The 19,264-nt window shown below is 48.0% G+C and overlaps 2 protein-coding genes across 4 annotated transcripts; one reads left to right on the plus strand and one right to left on the minus strand.

The window, feature by feature from the left end:
• The first annotated feature begins 5,415 nt into the window (after positions 1-5,415).
• slc4a5a (solute carrier family 4 member 5a) lies at positions 5,416-16,623 on the plus strand. Its single transcript, XM_048993067.1, has 25 exons — positions 5,416-5,704; positions 6,328-6,567; positions 6,781-6,910; positions 7,016-7,176; positions 7,308-7,457; positions 7,600-7,695; positions 7,916-7,971; positions 8,814-8,971; positions 9,045-9,132; positions 9,207-9,361; positions 9,459-9,587; positions 9,732-9,906; positions 10,080-10,213; positions 10,515-10,786; positions 11,296-11,333; positions 11,673-11,864; positions 12,979-13,092; positions 13,178-13,339; positions 13,457-13,635; positions 13,724-13,796; positions 13,904-13,972; positions 14,184-14,357; positions 14,461-14,625; positions 15,620-15,675; positions 15,886-16,623. Exons 1-25 carry the CDS (start codon positions 5,638-5,640, stop codon positions 16,043-16,045), a joined length of 3,393 nt encoding a protein of 1,130 aa, XP_048849024.1. The 5' UTR covers positions 5,416-5,637; the 3' UTR covers positions 16,046-16,623.
• ogfod2 (2-oxoglutarate and iron-dependent oxygenase domain containing 2) lies at positions 16,623-18,998 on the minus strand. 3 transcript variants are annotated; one of them, XM_048993030.1, is made up of 7 exons: positions 18,861-18,998; positions 18,695-18,751; positions 18,484-18,594; positions 18,306-18,405; positions 18,099-18,223; positions 17,762-18,019; positions 16,623-17,515 (listed from the first exon to the last, which is right to left on the minus strand). In XM_048993030.1, exons 1-7 carry the CDS (start codon positions 18,969-18,971, stop codon positions 17,243-17,245), a joined length of 1,035 nt encoding a protein of 344 aa, XP_048848987.1. In that variant the 5' UTR covers positions 18,972-18,998; the 3' UTR covers positions 16,623-17,242. The 3 variants fall into 3 exon arrangements, with proteins under 3 accessions (XP_048848987.1, XP_048848997.1, XP_048849008.1); XM_048993040.1 differs by lacking the exon at positions 18,861-18,998 and having other exon boundaries at positions 18,099-18,218; positions 18,306-18,594; positions 18,695-18,732; XM_048993051.1 differs by lacking the exons at positions 18,695-18,751; positions 18,861-18,998 and having other exon boundaries at positions 18,099-18,218; positions 18,484-18,505.
• Positions 18,999-19,264: the final 266 nt, after the last annotated feature.

Below are 19,264 nucleotides of genomic sequence, written 5' to 3' on the forward strand. Positions count from 1 at the left end.
GGGTTGCCTCTCCCTCAGTTTTATTTAGAGTTCCCAACGACTTTCAATGTTCGGACGTACTCACCTCCCCCCACCATCCGGCCGTTTATTCCTGAAATCGGTTGTCGCCCTAACCTTCATCAATATTAGCCCCATTACTGAACGTGGTCATTGCCCTAACCTGACCTCTGACTCCTGACCGTAAGTGAATGCTTGGGCTTGCCTGCCCCCAGTGCTTTAAGAAGGACCATAATATTTACTTTTCTTGGTGGTTTCCCATGGCAGATGAGGGCTGAGTAAATATTACGCAAGACGGCCGAGGAATGATCAGCGAACTGCTTTTCTTAATGGAGAGGCTGAGAGTGGTGTCTGCAACCGGCTGTGTGTGTGTGTGTGTGTGTGTGTAGGGTGGGGGTTGCATTTAACACATTATGGGAAGCATATGTCCCCACAATATGGTAAAGTGTTTTACTTTTTATCTTGTGGGGACATTTTTCTCGTCTCAACAATATAAACCTCAATTTTATAAAAATCTGTGAATGTAATCAAAAAAGTCATTTTTTTGTTTGGTTACTTAGGTTAAATTTAGGGCTTGGTAAGGTTGAGGTTCTCGTAGTTGGGATAAAGGTTCTTCCCATAGAAATTTCCTCATATGTCAGACCCCTTAGCAAAAGCTGAAGGAATCAGGTGAGCACACACAGAGTGGCAAATAGGGAAAAGGGTTTAGTAATTCTGCTGCATGTTAACTAGTGTGAATGTGCAGAAAACACCACGTGTGATGACGTGAGGGGATGTAGAGCACCAGTGAAGAATCTCCAGCCTGTCATGAGTGTCACGGGACGAAAATTACAGCTCCGCTCGTGTAAGTAATCATCTCATTTCATACAATTTCTGCTTATTTCAAAAACAGTGTCCATTTCAGAAGAGAATGGCCCTTAAATGCATTTCTGCTTTCAGAAATGGGAGCGAAAATGAGGACAGGAATGGTTTAAAGAACTGCGGGCTACGTAGACTGGGGGGGGGGGGGGGGGCACACACAGCTCCCGGAAAGGCAGGTAAGATGCACATTGATGCATATATTACTGTCGAGAAGGACTGAAAGAACAGAACTGAAAATCACAACCAACAAGCAACCGTTATCTACGGGTCACGATACAATTAAATTACAGTCCTCTTAGTAATAAGATAATTCCATATCTTAAAATTATAATTTTAATTATTTACAGATAGGGATAATTTATGTGTTTCATCATTTATATTTTACAGAACAAGACATCATGAGCAAATGTTCTTGCCCTTAATTTTCTATATTTTATGGCTAATTAACCCTTAATTTAAAGTAGGCAAATATGGGGCGTAAGGCTAGAGAAACCCATCAGAACCCAGAGAAAAGCAAAAGGATCAGAACAGACCATGGGGGGTGTGGAACTGTGGGGTGTCAAGGGAGGCAGCTCGCTGCCCGCTCGCTGTAAAATATTCATTATGCATTTTTAAATATTCTCTTTGTTGCAGTTATTTTATAATGAATTTTAATGTAGTGACCTGCTGGAGGACGTCTGTGCACTTACAAGCAGGTGACGGAGTTCAATGGGCAGTTGTGCTCTTGCCTCTCAAAGGTGGGGACTCGATTCCCAGTTCCACCCTGTGGGAATGTGTGTGCCCTGAGATGGACTGGCACACCATTCAGGACGTACCCTGTGCTTCCTGGGACAGGCTCCAGGCTCACTGCAAAGCAGTTAAGAAAGACGGACTGATGTATTCAACTAGCTAAATGAGGGTGATTTATGATGGCTCACCGAGGTCATCTAATGGAGAAGTGTGGTATAACGCTGCTTCACTCACCCATCCCTGTTTTCTGTTCCTCTCATCCAGGCAGGGGTGGCAGAGCTATGCAATTATTAAATAAAGTTGCATAATTTTCTTTCCAAATTTCTGCACTATTATATGGTTACTTATGTGTTTCATCTCCAGGAGCATTTTTGAGATGAGTCATTCATCTATCCATCTTCCAACTGTTCAGAGTTGTGAGGGGGCCTGGAACCTATCCCAGGCAGGGATGCGGCAGCACCTCACTGCCAAAGGAAGGCAGGGTAGGGTGTAGCTGTGTTGGGTGCCCCAGGGACCTTCAGGGTATATCAGCTGAGGGACAAGAAGAGCCATCTGCAGATATCATCTACCAATCTACAGCAGACATCACATCTACCAATCTTCAGCAGCCATCAGACATCACATCTACCAATCTTCAGCAGCCATCAGACATCACATCTACCAATCTTCAGCAGCCATCAGACATCACATCTACCAATCTACAGCAGCCATCAGACATCACATCTACTGAGGCTAATCGTTGGAGATCACAGTGTGCAACTCTGTGTTTGGATGAAACAACAGGTTTTATCGTTTTACATCCACCGTTTATCACCCTAATTTGACAAAACAATACATTAAAGATAAGCATTGTTTGTCATTAATTATGTCATGGAAATTCAATTAGGTTTTTGATTAGTGAAGGATGTTTGTTACAAATGGAAACAACATCGAGATGTTTCATGACCAGAGGGAGGATTTATGTGGTCTGATGCTTGTTCATTAATACATCTGAAATGCCCATTTATTTACTGAGCGGGGCGGTGATGGGAAGGTCATTCCGGAATCACACACTGTAAAACAGAGTAAGCAATCAGTCAGACTGCAGGTGCTCGAGTCTGCAAAAACGTCAGTCCTTTTGTAGTTATTTTTAAGCCTTTGTCATGTGTGCCATGTGCAATCGTCACTGATGGATGCAGGACGTCGCCTCTGACCGGTGATCACCCAGCTAGACAGCACTGAGAGCATATACTCCTCGCATATACTGTGCGGTATGTTTCCCTGCCTGCCTCTAGGGGGAGCTAATCAGACTGCCTGAACCATCTAGGAAAATCAAAGTAGAATCAGTCAAAGCACAGGATCAATACAATCATGTCCACTTAGAGCCTGAAAAGGAGAATGTTCTATTAATTAACAGGTAGGGCATGGTAGCTACTTCTTAGGCCTGCTGCATAACAGAAAACATTTAACTGGATTAAATATGTCACACGTCTGACACATAAACACTGCAGTACCTGAAAAATAAGCACAACAGAGCCAGCTGGCTCCTCTCCCGACACTCAGACCAGGACTGAGCTGTCAATACTGCTCTGTTTGCTTCTTTGCTGTGTTGATCTATTTTGATCCCACCATCAATTTTAACTACCGATTGACCTGCTCCATCTAATCAAGGTTGTCGTTCATTCATTCTCACAAAGCCCAACCCTCCCAATATATATCTGGAGCTGCCCTGTATTTCATTGGTCAGTCTTTAACCTAAAAGGTGTCATGGCAGCTCGATATCTTCTGGATTTTACATGGGCGTGCTGGGATGTGAGATTTCTGTGATTATGTGTCAGCATAGATTATAGCTTGTGGTTCGGTGAGCTGACAGGCGAAAGTCTGCAGAAACCCTCAGATAAATGGGAGAGGGTCTGGCTCTATGGTCATACTTTCTTGTAGTAAGAGCATCTGCCAACACTGAGCACAGAGGGACGAGGGCTGGGGGTGGCCCGTGGGCTCACTGACCGGACTCGCCCACCCCCTGGTCCCAGTCGATGGTTTTGCCGTGTCGGCTCCTGCATGCCTGAACCTTCGCAGATCTTTGAGGAGGTAAGGAACCTCCATCCCTAGGTGCTGGAGTGCTGGACACCTGTCGTGAACGTTAGACAAGGTCACTGGAAAGGATTTGTGGGCTAACAGCTGTGTCTTATGCAGACTCGTCTACTGTGGCTTGGGGCTGAACACGTTAGCTGACTCCTCACCCTGAAGGACAGTGTAGGACTTATACATGTGACAGTTTTACAAGGAGACAACTTTGACATGACATACCTCAGTATATAGCAGAATATTGTGGAATGCAGGACATCTAAAGGATCTTTTAATGCAGAACAGGGAAGTTTGTCCACATGCTGCTTTACCTCGCTAGAGTTATTTTTCAGAAATGAATACTGTGACTGTACACTGTGCTAATTTGTTCATATTCTCACTGAAAAAACTCATACAGACCCTCGTCAGGTACCAGTTACTGTTGTTAGTTTAACCATTTACTATGAGAACGAAAATGGTCTGAGCGATGCAGGAATTAAACCTGTAAATCTGTGTGTGTTTTTGTGTCCGTGCGTGCGTGTGCGTGCGTGTGTGTGTGTGTGTGTGTGTGTGTGTGTGTGTGTGTGTTTTGTATGTGTTTGCATACATTTGGCAGCATTACTCCTCCATGTGAGTGCATGTGCATGTGCGTATTTTCAGATGAGGAACAGGAAAGCTGCCTTTCTCGCCGCTTCCGTGCTCATTCTTGTCTTTGTGTGTGTGCTTTGGTCAGGGTTAGTTAAATCAGTCAGCCGTGGTGCGTTACCCTCTGCAGCCCATCGATCCGCTGCTCGCCCCCGCTGGCCTGCGGCTCCTCACCGCCTGATCATTGCCTGTGAAGGGCATCAGTGTGACAGCTGTGGCCCCCAGAGGAAACATGCCGGCGAGTCACAGCTCAGCAGCTGCCCCATTATGGCCATGTTCCCTGACTGCATGTTACCATGGTGTCACACACTAGTACGGGGACGAGGATTCCACAGTGCCATCCCAGGGAAACCGAGAGCTGAATGACCTTCTCTCAGGGTTTCAAATGGTCAGCTAATCTGGTGGTTAAAGAAGTTAGTGTGCTGTACTCTGACGTGGGCTATGGGTAGGGTGGTGCAGGTAAGGAGTAGAGTAGTGCTGGTTATGGATAGGATGGTGCTGAGTAGCAGAAGGGCGGTGCCAGTAAAGGGTAAGATGGTGCTGATTAGGGTTACAGTGGTGCTGGTTAAGGGTAGCAGGGTACTGATTAGGGTTAGGATGGTGCTGGTTAAGGGTAGCTTGGTGCTGGTTAAGGGTAGGATGGTGCTGATTAGGGTTAGAGTGGTGCTGGTTAAGGGTAGCATGGTACTGATTAGGGTTAGGATGGTGCTGGTTAAGGGTAGCTTGGTGCTGGTTAAGGGTAGGATGGTGCTGATTAGGGTTAGGGTGGTGCTGGTTAAGGGTAGGATTTTTGCTGATTAGGGTTAGGATGGTGCTGGTTAAGGGTAGCTTGGTGCTGGTTAAGGGTAGGATGGTGCTGATTAGGGTTAGGGTGGTGCTGGTTAAGGGTAGCTTGGTGCTGGTTAAGGGTAGGATGGTGCTGATTAGGGTTATGGTGGTGCTGGTTAAGGGTAGCTTGGTGTTGGTTAAGGGTAGGATGGTGCTGGTTGGAGTTTGCAGCTTTACCTTGACTCTGTCCTCCAATCTAATTATCTTGCTATTGATTGATGGAAGTGATCCACGTCAATACGCAGCTTGTGGCGTCACTGTTGTGTCCGCTCCAGTTGTGGTGGCTGTTCTCTTCTTCCCCGAACCAACGTGAGCCAATGGCATCTGCTATGCTGTGCTGTCTGGCAGGTCTCTCTGCTCCCTGACCCACTCAGGCCACACAGGAAGCTATGATCACATGTATGACTTTGCAGTTGTGACTTTGTGAGTCCAGCTGCTGAGAAAGCAAATGAAAGTAAACCAGCCGTAAATGAATGAACTTACTTGCTATTCATCTCCATCAGCCCGTTCAGTGTCCCCACGACCCCCACAATGGACCGCGAGCTGCTGGTGGACCAGGGAGTGGGCAGTGGACACCACTGCTATGAGGATGATGAGGGTGAGTAAATGAAAAGGGATTTGGGAAGGAGAGGTAAACAGGCCATAAGCATACATGTGTTAGCAGCACTTAACAGTATCAGTACTGTATGTTGATATATTCATTGAGTAAACAGTGACTCATTGACTTTTACTGCCTCACGAATATTCAGCATTAGTAACAGGTTCTGTTCTGAGTGAAATCCTGTGAGCTAACTAACTTCACACCCTCTTGGCACTGCAATATCCTATTATCTTATTAATCAGCCTATTAATATCATATCATCCTCTTAATTATCCCATTATATCCTATAATTTCCAATAATATCATATAATGTGTAATTCATGTTATACTTTCATGTTGTACAGAGCAGCAAGTCTTTCGCGATATCAGTGGCTTATCTGTCTTTCACTGTCCTCTGTAACCCTCGCCTTGTGTCTTGCACCACCATGTAGCTCTGGAAGGTGACCTTCAGTCTTTAGCAGGTTTCTCCTATAGCTTTCCTACCCAAATCACACTTCCTTCACCCCAGTCATACTCTCCTGGACCTGCTTTACTGTAATGCTGGAGCCTGTTTTTCAATGTCTGTGAGAGACTGAAACACTTCTGGGGGAGAGAGGTGATCAGCATGTTTTATTCCAAAGATCATCAGTCCATCTACATCGGCGTTCCTGCGCCGCGGGGGACCAGGCGTCAACGGAGACGCCGGCGCTCTGCATCCAGCCGAGACTACGAGGACCACAACCACAACGACCAAGAGAGACGAGATCAACTACGCAAACACAAGCACCATGCCCAAGAGGAGCAGAGGAGATTTGCCGTGGAGGAAGGGGGTCTGGATCCACATGGACATGAGAGCCTGTCTGTGGAGGTCAACAGGACCAGTGAGTCACCCTGTATGCCTTCACGCACAGATTTGGCTCTGATTAAGGGGAATGCAAGTTGTGGGCTTCAAGACTCCATATCAGAAGGTACGAGCGTAGGTGCACATTGTGAAGTTCTGGAGTCCATACCAGAGGAGAAGTACATGCTGAGGCTAGAGAGCCTCCTGAGAGCTCGCACAAGACTGAAGCCCCAGACCCTTATCTCTCTGCCAGTGTCTCCAGCAGCAGAGCACCTACGCTACATCCTGGGCGATGACGATGATCTTCCCACACCCACACTCTTCACTGAGATGGACACACTTCAGCATGAGGGTGGTGAGCTGGAGTGGAAGGAGTCTGCCAGGTACACACACACGCACGCATGCACACACAGGCAGATGGTCTGCAGTGCCCTCCTGTCCTCTGCTCTCTGCCATCTATCTCCCTGGCCTCCTTTGTCTTTTCACAGGTGGGTGAAGTTTGAAGAGAAGGTGGAAGAAGGTGGGGAGCGGTGGAGCAAGCCACACGTGTCCACACTGTCCCTGCACAGCCTGTTTGAGCTGCGAACCAGTCTGCAGACCGGCACCGTCTTGCTCAACCTTGAGGGCTACTGCCTGCCCCAGATCGTAGGTGGGTCTTGCCTATGTGGTTTTGGGTCAGTGGGAGGGAGAGAGAATGCGTGGTGGTTCTATGCTTTCTGCTGGGGCCCTGTGACTGTCACGCGATCGCACGGACCTATTCACTCCCGGTGTGTCATACAGATGACATTATCGAGCGGCAGATAGAGGAGGGTCTGCTAGGGGCCGAGCTGAAGGACAGGATCGCCTTCGTCCTGCTGAGGAGGCACCGGCATCAGACCAAAAAGCCCATTCACCGCTCGCTGGCCGACATCGGGAAGACGAGCTCCACTGGTGAGCTGCTGCCCGCTACTCACTGCTGCCCCAATTGGCTCAAGTGTTAATAGTTATTGGGTCGGCAGATACCTGTGAGCTGTGTCACATGATCGTTCTGCATTCTAACTTCCTGTTCCCATCATGCACTGCGCTGGCGAAGGCCGCAGTCCAAGTCGAAGCCCCGGTGCAGGTCCAGGCTTCACTTGCTCTACGGAGGATCTGCAACTGAAACAGACAGGGAGCTACGGCCGTCTGCGTGAGTGTCCCTCTGTCACGTCCCTCTCCACCTCATCTCCTCTGATTCACTTCAAACAGTTAAGGGATGGGTAACACCTCATGTACCTTCTTCTGTTAGATAGTAAAGGTTTGTTCACCTTGCTTTTACTCAATCTGACATCTGACCAGCTTTTCTCCTTTGAAAGCTTAGTGTGGTTCCCGGCATGAACCCAGTAGGCAGCCATGTTATTGTGTTTCAGGACACACTCAGAGTCGCAGCATGAATGACATCTCAGACACGCCTAGCACAGACCAGGTAAGTCGGCCCAGGCCAGACGCAGGGACATACACACTCTACCTATTGGTGTCTGACTAACCAATGAGCCTTTAGGTCATCATGGGAGTGGGGAGGCTCTGGATTACTGCTTTAGCCCATTTGTTCCTGGTTCTGGTTGGTTTACACCCAACAGTGCCTGGATAATGTCATATCCAGTGCCTGGATATACTCAGACACTGCCTCTGAGGGGTCCAGCCCTCACCACTGCCTTTACCCACCTGCCAATGTGCTCAGCGCCACAACATTCTGTGTTTCTCAAAAGAATTCAGAAGGATGTAGAGGGAAGATATGAGGGTGACTAAAATGTGGTCCTTGAACAGATTAGCTGCTTTGTGAGCCAACTGACAAAGTGACCAATTTAAAACTGATCAGCAGAATCAAATCAAGATGAGCTTCTTTAATGAATTCTGCGACTTGCGACACAAAGTGAGACTGTTAGTGTAGCTCTGTGCGGTTCTCAGATTGCCGAAGGCAGCCCTCCGTGGCTGGCATACGTGGAGATGCATGTGGACATGAGGCAGCGGGGGATGGGAATCAGACTGCAGGCCATATGATTTCCTCTTCATGCCTGCTCCTCTCTGTCCTCTATTAAAATAGCTCATAGGCAATTTGCTGTTTCCATTGTGTACATAATTTGAAGAACATTGACCTCGGTTATTACGTTTTGTGCCTTTAAACATCTGTGTAAACATGCTTTCCTATCGTTAATTCGGTTTATTGGTTGGGCTCTTTCTAGCTAAAGGCAGCGGAAATGGGAAAGGCAGATGTACAGAATCCTTTCCTCACCTTCTCTCCACCTTTCCCTGCCTCCGCCTCACCAGCTGAAGAACAAGTTCATGAAGAAGATTCCTCGAGATGCAGAGGCTTCCAACATCCTGGTGGGGGAGGTGGACTTCCTGGAGAAGCCCTTTGTTGCCTTTGTGCGTCTGGCTCAGGCCACCACACTGGGAGGTTTGACTGAGGTCCCCGTGCCAACTAGGTGAGGCATGTTTTCCTGCCCGTGTGGCACTTTTCATACAGGTTTCATCATCCCTGAACTCTGTTCGCTGCAGGTTCCTATTTATCCTGCTGGGTCCTCCTGGCAAATCTAAGTCCTACAATGAAATCGGCCGTGCCATTGCCACTCTCATGGTGGATGACGTGAGTTGCTCTTGTGGACCTCTGTGGACCTCGTGTTTAATCTCACTGTGTTGCTTAATGGTCTCCTGCCTCAGCTTTTCAGCAGCGTGGCCTACAAGGCCAGGGACCGGGAGGACCTTATCGCCGGCATTGATGAGTTCCTCGATGAGGTTATCGTGCTTCCACCAGGAGAGTGGGACCCCAAAATCCGCATTGAACCCCCTAAGAAGGTACCTTCTGCAGAAAAGAGGTATGAAGGAATGTCAGCTCATCAAAGGACTGACTGTGAAGATCAGAATCACTTTCTCCGCTGCTACAATTAGTCGTCTTCAACCCCTGTTCTGCAGGAAGTCTGTCTACTCCTTAAATGAGCTGGGGCAGATTAACGGGACTGCAGGAGGAAGCGGGGGCATGAGTGAGGATGAGGAGATGCCTACTGCACATGAAGTAGGAGAGGAGCTGGTGTTCACTGGAAGGTGGGAGCTCAACTGTACCTGGGGCTAAATGTGGAGACAGATTCTGTTGCAGCATCACAAAAGGCCACACCCCTTTTCAGGAAGTGATGTAAGATACAGAGAGAGGACACCTTGTCACTTGATGCGCAATGCTCTGTGTTTCAGGTTCTGTGGTGGCCTGCTCCTGGATATCAAGCGAAAACTGCCCTGGCTTCCCAGCGACTTCTATGAGGGCTTTCACATCCAGTCCATCTCTGCTGTGCTCTTCATCTACTTGGGCTGCATCACCAATGCCATCACCTTCGGTGGGCTGCTAGGTGATGCCACTGACAACTACCAGGTTGGTCCACTCCGGTCCAATGGTACTAACTTCGAACAGGCATGACAGGGAAACATGGATTCAACATGATGGCATTATCAGGAATAGAATTATCAAGCCTCGATTGTGTATGGAAGAATGTGATATTCTAAAGTAGGACATTTTCATTTTCCCTGTCTGGTTTTCCCTCTCAGGGAGTGATGGAGAGCTTCCTTGGCACATCCCTGGCAGGTACCGTGTTCTGCCTCTTTGGAGGGCAGTCACTCATCATCCTCAGCTCCACAGGGCCCATTCTGATCTTTGAGAAGCTCCTCTTCGATTTCAGCAAGTGAGTTCTCAGGACAGGGGATCTTAGCCACACTGAAATCTGCAACTATACAAAAACAATCACAGAACCAGGCAGAAACAGTCAAAACCAAATCTATTAGTCTTGTCCAGGGTTTCCCCAATCCATTCCTCGGGGATCCACAGAGGGAGCAAAAATGTGAACTGTGTGGCAGGGAGCTTGGAAGGAGCAAAAATGTGGACTGCCTTTGGGTCCCCGAGGACCGGATTGGGAAACACTGATCTTGTCCGTACTATCACATTCTCCACTTATTTTTCCACATAATGACACTCGCCTCTCTCAGGAGCAACAGCATTGACTACATGGAGCTGCGTCTATGGATTGGACTTCACTCATGTTTCCAGTGCTTTCTGCTGGTCGCTACGGACGCCAGCTACATCATCAAGTACATCACCCGCTTCACAGAGGAAGGGTTCTCCAGTCTCATCTCCTTCATCTTCATCTCAGATGCCATCAAGAAGATGATGGACTCTTTCAGCTACTACCCCATCAACATGGGCTTCGAGCCTGATCTCATCACCATGTACAGGTGCGAGTGCATGGCCCCTGACCAAGGTGAGCTCATCTGACAAAGCCTAGGATAGAAGATAGTGAGGCCATCGCTCAACTTCCTATTTAACTGAGTCTGGTGGTGGCAAGTGTTAAGTGATTGGTCAGAACATCTGCAGGCAGATTAGGACAATGTGGTTGTAGGGGTACAGGGTTGTGGGGAGGTTTGGCCAGCATCGCCCTATATTGCCCTATAACCTGTCTGTTTTTTTTTCCTGTAGAACACATACTTTATATTTATCTTCCTGTCTGATGTCCAGGCTAGAAGCCCGAACATGATTAATTCAACTCAGGGAGTGTGTGTCCTATTATTTGATTATTGTATCTGATTTGTATTATGTTTGATTTTGCCCGACAAATACCAATGGCCTGCTGACTGGTCCAAGTGAGTATCCATTCCTGAATGAGCTTCATTCATTCATACCGATGCATTTCTTAGAAACGCACTGTGATACTGGCCTCTCCATTCTCCATTCCTGTGTCTGCAGTGGTTCCAATCATTTTCAATGTCTCAGCTCTGCTAGTGCCAGAAAAAACCACTGACCTATCTGTGGTAAGTGCCGCCTGTACTGTGTTCGCGACAGTTCCCTAACTCGGATGCAAACAGCTGGCGAACTTCGTATGGGCTCTGGGGGTTAAAGAAGTGTGATGTCATCATTACCCATATTTATTGGTGACACCTTGTATAGCAGACGAACAGCTCTTGCTAAAAACACCATTTGAAGTTCCACATGTTGACCTCAGGGTCTGGATTATTGTTTCCTACCTCATTCTCAGCTATGCTCTATCCTCCCATCCTTCACCTTCTCTTTTTCTCACTGGTCCCTCTTCTAACTAACTTCAACCTTCATCTCAACCATTGTGCCACCCTGTCCCTGGTGCGTGATGCCAGCTCAATGTCACAGCCCTGGACTGGAGCCAGCTTAGTAAGGTGGAGTGTCTGAAGTACGGGGGCTCTCTGATGGGCAACTCCTGCACGTTCGTCCCCGACCTAGCACTCATGTCCTTCATCCTCTTCTTCGGCACCTACTCCATGACGGTCTCACTCAAGAAGTTCAAGTTTAGCCGTTACTTCCCCACAAAGGTGATTTCAGAGGAGGGGGGACAGGAAGATAATAGAGTCTGAGTTAGAAAGAGGAGAGCTGGAAGTCTCAGGACCAGGTTTAGATTCTGACATCCTGCTAAACAAACTGTAAGCCAGCTGAACTGAAAGAAGTGTTGACAGGGAACTAGGGTGGTTGACTCCTCAATATGGCTGCGTTTTAGTATACAAATAGCGTACAAACTTAGGTCTTGTGAAATTCTAGAGTAATTTTAATTAGTGGCTGATTTATGCATGAAACAGCAGGTTAACTGATTAGTCAACAATTATTCAATAAACCATTGGAGAGTCCATAGTCAGTCATTATCATTCTTTCTGTTGACGTCTAATTTCTCCATGGGGCCTGTATGATCACCTGCAGTATCAAAAATACAAATGAGAAACCACTCATTCAATTTAAGCACAATTAACAGTCAAAGCATGATTTACAGCTGAGGTTGTGTATAGAATATACGCTAATGTTCATTCAGCTTTTATTAACAATACTCTAAATTAACAATTCTGCTCATAACTCGATTACATCTGTTTTTAAACTCTTTCATGCACTACATGGACAAAAGTATGTGGACACCCCTATTAATTAGTGGAATTGCCTAATTAAGCCAAACCCAATACTGACAGGGATGTATTAATAAGCTACAACAAAATTTAGCAGCAGAATAGGTGGTTGTAGAGAATAGGTAAATGATATTCCACCATCACAGAAAACCAAGTAATTTTGCCATATTTCAGCACCTGCTGGTGCTATCCTGGTCAACCACAAGTGATCGTGAAGGTCAAAATATCTGGGAGCAAGTTCTGATGTGGCAGCCACACAAGCTACCATAAAAGGACCCAATGACCCAGTATCCATAACCAACCTGAATGGCAGCAAATCCCACATTAATGTTCCAACATCTATTGAAAAACTTTCCCAGAAAAGTAGACTATTATAGCAACGATGGGTCAACCAGCTTCTTCTTAATACCTTGCGTTTCTGAATGAGATGCTGCAAAAGCTGGTATCCACATACTTTTGGCCATATAGTGTACCTGTGTGCTAAGCCTAACCTCATCATACTAACCCTCAGCATCCCTCTAATCTGTCATCGTTTCAGCTCCGGAAGCTCATCAGTGACTTTGCTATCTTCTTGTCAATCCTGACGTTTGTGGCACTTGATATGTTCATCGGGCTGAAGACCCCGAAGCTCATCGTTCCGACGGAGTTTAAGGTCCTTTGTCTGCTGGTCCTTGGTCATCTAATGACACATCGCCAACCATGGTTGATGTTCGGGCTTCTTTGCAATGTTCCCATAGCCGACTCGCCCTGATCGTGGCTGGATGGTGATGCCGTTTGGGAAGAACCCCTGGTGGATGTACCTGGCCAGCTTCATCCCTGCTCTTCTGGTCACCATCCTCATCTTCATGGACCAGCAGATCACTGCTGTCATAATCAACCGCAAAGAGAACAAGTTAAAGGTGGAGGACCTCACCTGTTTGTGTGGCGTTGTGTGGCAGATATGTAATTGTGCCTCTTAAAGCTCAATGAATCTCTACTTGCCACACAGTGCAGCATCTCTCTGGCTTTGTGTGCAGAAAGGCTGCGGATACCACTTGGACCTCTTCTGGGTGGGGGTCCTCATGGCCGCCTGCTCCCTCATGGGGCTCCCGTGGTACGTGGCTGCCACCGTCATCTCCATTGCCCACATCGACTCGCTCAAGATGGAGAGCGAGTGCAGCGCCCCCGGCGAGCAGCCGCAGTTCTTGGGAGTTCGGTGAGCAGGTGTGGGGCTCCTGTGGCCAGGTGTGGGAAAGGGGGGCATTATAGATGAGTTTCTGACCCACTTTGTTTGGAATATCCAGGGAACAGAGGGTGACAGGGATCCTGGTGTTTGTCCTGACTGGAGTCTCCATCTTCCTTGCCCCCATACTGCAGGTGAGGACAGAGTGACAGGAATAAAAAAATGTGAAATAATCAGTGAAGGCGGTTGATCCCACTAAGGGAAGCGTGTGATAGTGAAGGAATCTCCCATGTTTCTGCAGTTCATTCCCATGCCTGTGCTTTATGGGGTCTTCCTCTACATGGGCGTGGCTTCTCTCAGTGGCATCCAGGTGTGTCCATCTTTGCACTTCTCCCAATGACGTTAGATCCACAATACAAGGGCCATCTGTCTCAGTCTGGAGTAAATTTCCACCCAAAAGACAACTTTTATACCCAAAAGCTGAATGTGGTGGCGGAATGTGCCAGAGAACATATTCACTGCTTAGAGGTGTGTGATGTGGGGCTGTCCCGAGCACAACGTGTCCCCTTCTGTCTCCATAGTTCTGGGACAGGATTAAGCTCTTCCTGATGCCATCCAAGCACCAGCCTGACTTGTCGTTCCTGCGTCACGTCCCCCTGCGCCGAGTCCATCTCTTCACCCTGGTGCAAATCATCTGTCTGTCTGTGCTCTGGATTCTGAAGTCCACAGCGCTGGCCATCATCTTCCCAGTCATGGTATGAACATGAAAAACTCAACACTTCAGTTTCATCTATCCCTGCTTCACAGCAGCACTGATGCTCGTACGTGGAAATCTGACCATCTGACCATGACCGGCAGATCCTGGGCCTGATGGTGGTGAGGAAGATGCTGGACATGGTGTTTTCTCAGCACGACCTGGCCTGGCTGGATGACTTGCTGCCCGAGAAGGAGAAGAAGGCAGTGGATGAGAAGAACGAGAGGAGCAAGAAGAAAGTCAGAGGAGGGGAGGACGGAGACGATGAGGTGAGAGAGGCATGGCCACACGGAGTGTCCAGGCTATGCAGAGAGCAGCTGGGCTGCTACCCTGAAGGTCGGCCGCTTCCCTGAAGGTCGGCCGCTTCCCTGAAGGTCGGCCGCGTCCCATCATGTGGACGTGAATGGCCTTAGGAGGAAGGTTTTACTCTCAAAGGAAACAAACTGAAACTAAAAAACAAACCAGAAAAAGGCAGTCCCACCACCCATCCATGCTGACTGTCTGAAGACATTCGGCCCCCACTTCTTAGGTTTGGCTCCTTCTTTCAGGTCACTTTAGTTTTATTTCACATTTATTATCGTATGAGCAGTAGACAATGAATTTCTTTAATTTTTTGGGGGTGGCATGTGTTCAGTGGGCTAAGCCTCTGTGCCTGTGATCGAAAGGTCTTCAGTGTGAGCCCGGCCTTGGCAGAATAGTCACGTTCGTGGGCCCCAGCTCCATGGGCGGCTGCCCTTCACTGCCAAGCCTACTGTCACCTACATATGTGTCTGTGTGTCATGAAGAGCGAGACGGAGTAGGCGAGAAGTGAATTTCCCCACAGGGGATCAATAAAGGTATCGCTGCTGTTATTATTTTCCAGCTGCCCTGGGGAGTTTCCACATATGCTGCCCACTCATTGGACGCTTTCCTTCACTCTTAGGTCAAACTCCTCCAAAACCATTTCTACTGCGATTAGGTCAGGTGGCCAGATCATGTGATGTGACACTGTATCACTCTCCTTTGTAGGCGGCTTGGCAAGTCCACATTTCTGACTGGTATTGTGTGAGCGGGCATGTCTGCCTCGCCGTCTCTGCTGCATGTTCATTCCTCCCTTGTGAGCTTTAACCTCTGATGTGTGGCCATTAAGTACTTTTTACTGTAGTTTTCTGAAAATATGACCCAAGGGGCAGAAAGCACCTCTTCTGTCTTATGTTGTTTTTCTTCACTCATTATTTCCTTCTTCTCCTTTTCCTCTCATCCCCTCTTCCCTTCTTTGCACAGGAGAAGTACCACACCTACTCTAACTGCTCTCCTGCTGCATCCGACCTGGACCGCAGGTATCGTGCTGTTCCACTGTACATTACCCCCCCCCCCCACTACATTAGTGAATCACTGAGGTGTTTCATTCACCAATATGGGTCTCAATCGAATCCCCATAGAGCAGCGCGCCAATGGTCTCTCTTCCCCCCCAAAACCCGCACTCCTCTGGTTTGCTGTCAATCCACCTCTGCTGAGTCTCCGCGTAAATTTCCGCTCCTGTTTCCCAGCATCACTTTGCACCTGAGGATCTCCTGCCCGCCCTCCCCTGCCGGGCCCTTTGCCCAAGGCGGGGGCTGCACCGTGCCGCAGGTCAAGATAGAGATGGAGTCCGACTACGAAGACAGCGAGCACCGACACAGAGACATGAGCAGCGAGACCACGCTGTAAGGCCACCCTCAGAACACACACTCACCAGGACCAGTGTGACCTGACATGCTGCACTGAATAATCAGTCTCATATCCATTTCCATTCTACCACATCGTCGTCATCTTCCTTGTCATTTTCAGTTGGCCACTTCCAAACTGTCAGCCAGCTAAGTCAGAAAGCTTTTTTAGATCATACAGACACTGGACTACGTTCTGATAAACCTAATGTAATACTAGTAATGTAGTAATTAACATTACTAATAATGTAATGTTAATACAGCACGCCTAACCTAACAACCATGCTTAGAACACTTACCGTTGGGCAAAACCGTTAACGCAAAGCCTGTTTCATAATAAAGTGTTGAATATTTAATGTAATTTATTTAATAATCATACCCATCATAGTCGAAATATCATAACATGGATCCTCATAACCCGGGGAGCATCTGTATATATTTGTTGCACATCCTTCTCCAAACATGTAGCTGGTCATTCATTCACTGCAGAGACAGTAGTTTACCACAGGGTGGCGCTCTGTGGTCTGCAACACTCACTACCCTGGGATTGCTGTGAAAACACACTTTTGTGCATATATGGCTTTCATGAACATGTTTTGTCAACATGTCTGGGGGACACCATTAAAAACACGGTTATATTCACCGCACTTGGGTCCCCACTTATTCTGTACTTGAAGTAAAACAACAGCCAGCGTATTTTCCGACTTTCGTTTTGTAAGTTTACGCCTGACTACTTCTGGATGGTTTTGTTTAGGGGCTGAAATGAACTGGAACTTCACCCTGATAGATGCAAATAAAAACATTGTATGGGTAAAATTTGTCTGTTTAATGTTTTGATAAAGCATATCTAACAAATAAAATCCACTGATTTAAAAAAATAATACTTTTTTCCCCACTTTAAGTAGTCACGTTTCTAGAACTCAGTTTAAAAAAATCATACAGCTAGCCATTCTACATTTGTGAAGGTTAAAGTGAACATGCTGCTTACGTTACCTGGAATTTAGAATGACACCTTTCCCAGCATGCATCTGGAAACTGACCATTTTTCAGCTGGATGGGTAACATTAACGCTGAACTGCTCTAATCTAGCACTCTGACAAAGTTCTGTATTCGACTTGTTTCCGGCAAATTGCCCAGAATGCCGCTTTCTTGGCCCAGCGGCATGAGTCTACATTGAATAGGAAAGGTGTAAAATAACAGGCTAATGTAAAAGACAGGAGGCTGTGCGAGTGTCGGGTCCCGGAGGCTCCCGGGTGAAGCCGTCCCCGAAGCCATGGGTCTCCTCGAGGCAGGGAAGCCGGTCGCACATGGGACACAGTCTGTTACGCTGCTCTGACGCCCGCAGCCATACGATGAGGTTCCAACGCTCCCCAGAGGAGATCCGCAAGGCTCCATGCATCTGCTGGCCGCGGTGCAGCAGGCCGCTGGCCACGCGGTGCTCCACCTCTGCGCACTCCGACTCACTCAGAGGGACCTGCAGGGGGCACCCTCGTCACACAGGAACGTCACCGTGATCATTTCCAGCACCAGAATGCTGAACTGCAGTTAATTGGCCAACAGATACTGTGGAAAATGTTATTTTACAGCATTGTAACGATATAGGTTTTAGTGTACAAGTTACATCTAATAAGCAGGTGCAGGTATGATGGGGAAGTGTGATGGGGATAAGCTCTCAGCGTGAACCCCGACTGCTGGGAAAAGGGAAGAGATCATCACCCACCTGCCTCATATCCCCAAAATACAGGTTTCCGTCGGTGAATTCTTTCCCAAGACATACGTTCAGTGTCACCTCAGCGTTGTCATAGTGATAGCTGAGGTCCAGATCCTGGCCCATGGCGTACTTCACTACAAAAGCCTTGTGGCTGTCCAGAGAGCGCCCTCCGCAGTCGGGATACAGCAGCTGTGTGATGGGCTGGAGGTAGCGTTCACGGAGGGGGGTGATGAACCCTTCATCAAATCTGAGCTCGTTCAAGAGGATCTGAAAATACACACGGCCATGAGATAATGTCCCACGGCACAGTCAACGGGGCCGTTTCCACGGTGACCCGCATCCTCACCCCATAATTGTTCATAGTGTTGGGCCTCCCCTTTGGGGCTTCAGAGCGTTCAAAATTCTCCAGCTCCTCAATCAGCATCCTGCAGAATTCCTTTCGGAAAACCGGGAAGCGATACACTCTCTGGGCTCAATGACAGAAAAGGTACACACTGAAGAGGTGTCCCATTGTGTTCTGGGCAATCAGAAAGGCTGCGTCACATAGACTCACCTGCTAGTGACTCCATGTGGTCCAACAAGCCCCTGCTGGTAGCTCCCTCTGAACAAGCGTAACTCACTAGCTGCAGAAACTCAGGGGCCAGGAAGGAGTCCTTAACAGAGAGCGATGTATGAGAGTTAAGAGGGCATTCCCAGATTCCTTAGAGCACCTGCAGGTTGTCTCATGTCACCTGTAAGCAGTACACCTCTCCATGGACGGCTCTGTAAACACTGTCTATGAGGACTGTTCTCTCTGCAGATTTCTCACACAGGTTCCTGCGCCTGTCCACTTCAGATTCAACCTAAGAGGCAGCGATCGATGAATCAGCTCAGGAAAGTCTAATCGTAAAATGTAAAGGGGGGGGGGGGGGGGGGGGGGGTAAACAGCAAACCAGGCCAGACCTTCTGCAGGACAGCATGGAGATCACCATCAGTCACACAGCCACAACTCCTCAGCACCTGGAAGACAGCAACAGGGACAGGGTAAATGAACAGGCTCGGCAACTTACCCCGGACCCGTGCGTGACACCGTATGCCAGTAAGTTTAGGGGCTGTGCAGCACACTCACATCCCGATAGTCTCTGAGGAACTGCTCCTTGGAGGTAAACCGGACGTGAAGCTTGTATTCCTCCACGAAGATGTTGTGCGTATAGAAACAGCTGCAGTTGTAAAACTCCATGGTATTTTAATTGCTGAACATTTAACACGGCGGGGCTCACTGCTCCGTTTGCCGATGTCTGTAAGGTCAGATAAACAAAACTCCGTTTGAGCAGAGTCCAGGGTTTCACATCCGTTTCACCCGGTTCTGCACAGTGACCGAGCCAGTCGGTTCAGCCCGTCATCTGAATTGAAGCGCTAATTCAACACACATAAATACAGCCAGGGATCGCTTCGGGTTTACGGTGTTCAATTCCGATTCAGTTTACCTAATTTGGTGTACGTTTCGGTTTTAGGTTCAATTCAGGTTAACTT

The sequence above is a fragment of the Brienomyrus brachyistius genome, chromosome 2, assembly GCF_023856365.1.
Source record: "Brienomyrus brachyistius isolate T26 chromosome 2, BBRACH_0.4, whole genome shotgun sequence".
In the NCBI taxonomy this organism is placed as follows: Eukaryota; Metazoa; Chordata; class Actinopteri; order Osteoglossiformes; family Mormyridae; genus Brienomyrus; species Brienomyrus brachyistius.

What these genes read in the sequence shown, in the direction of transcription:
- slc4a5a (XM_048993067.1), top strand. Translation starts at nt 5,638, where the DNA reads ATGGACCGCGAGCTGCTGGTGGACCAGGGAGTGGGCAGTGGACACCAC. An exon ending in GAGGTCCCCGTGCCAACTAG is followed by an intron (nt 8,972 to 9,044) that starts GTGAGGCATGTT and finishes TGTTCGCTGCAG; the next exon opens with GTTCCTATTTATCCTGCTGG. An exon ending in CCATCATCTTCCCAGTCATG is followed by an intron (nt 14,358 to 14,460) that starts GTATGAACATGA and finishes CATGACCGGCAG; the next exon opens with ATCCTGGGCCTGATGGTGGT.
- ogfod2 (XM_048993030.1), bottom strand. Translation starts at nt 18,971, where the DNA reads ATGGAGTTTTACAACTGCAGCTGTTTCTATACGCACAACATCTTCGTG. An exon ending in CCACATGGAGTCACTAGCAG is followed by an intron (nt 18,224 to 18,305) that starts GTGAGTCTATGT and finishes TCTGTCATTGAG; the next exon opens with CCCAGAGAGTGTATCGCTTC. An exon ending in ATTTTGGGGATATGAGGCAG is followed by an intron (nt 17,516 to 17,761) that starts GTGGGTGATGAT and finishes TGCCCCCTGCAG; the next exon opens with GTCCCTCTGAGTGAGTCGGA.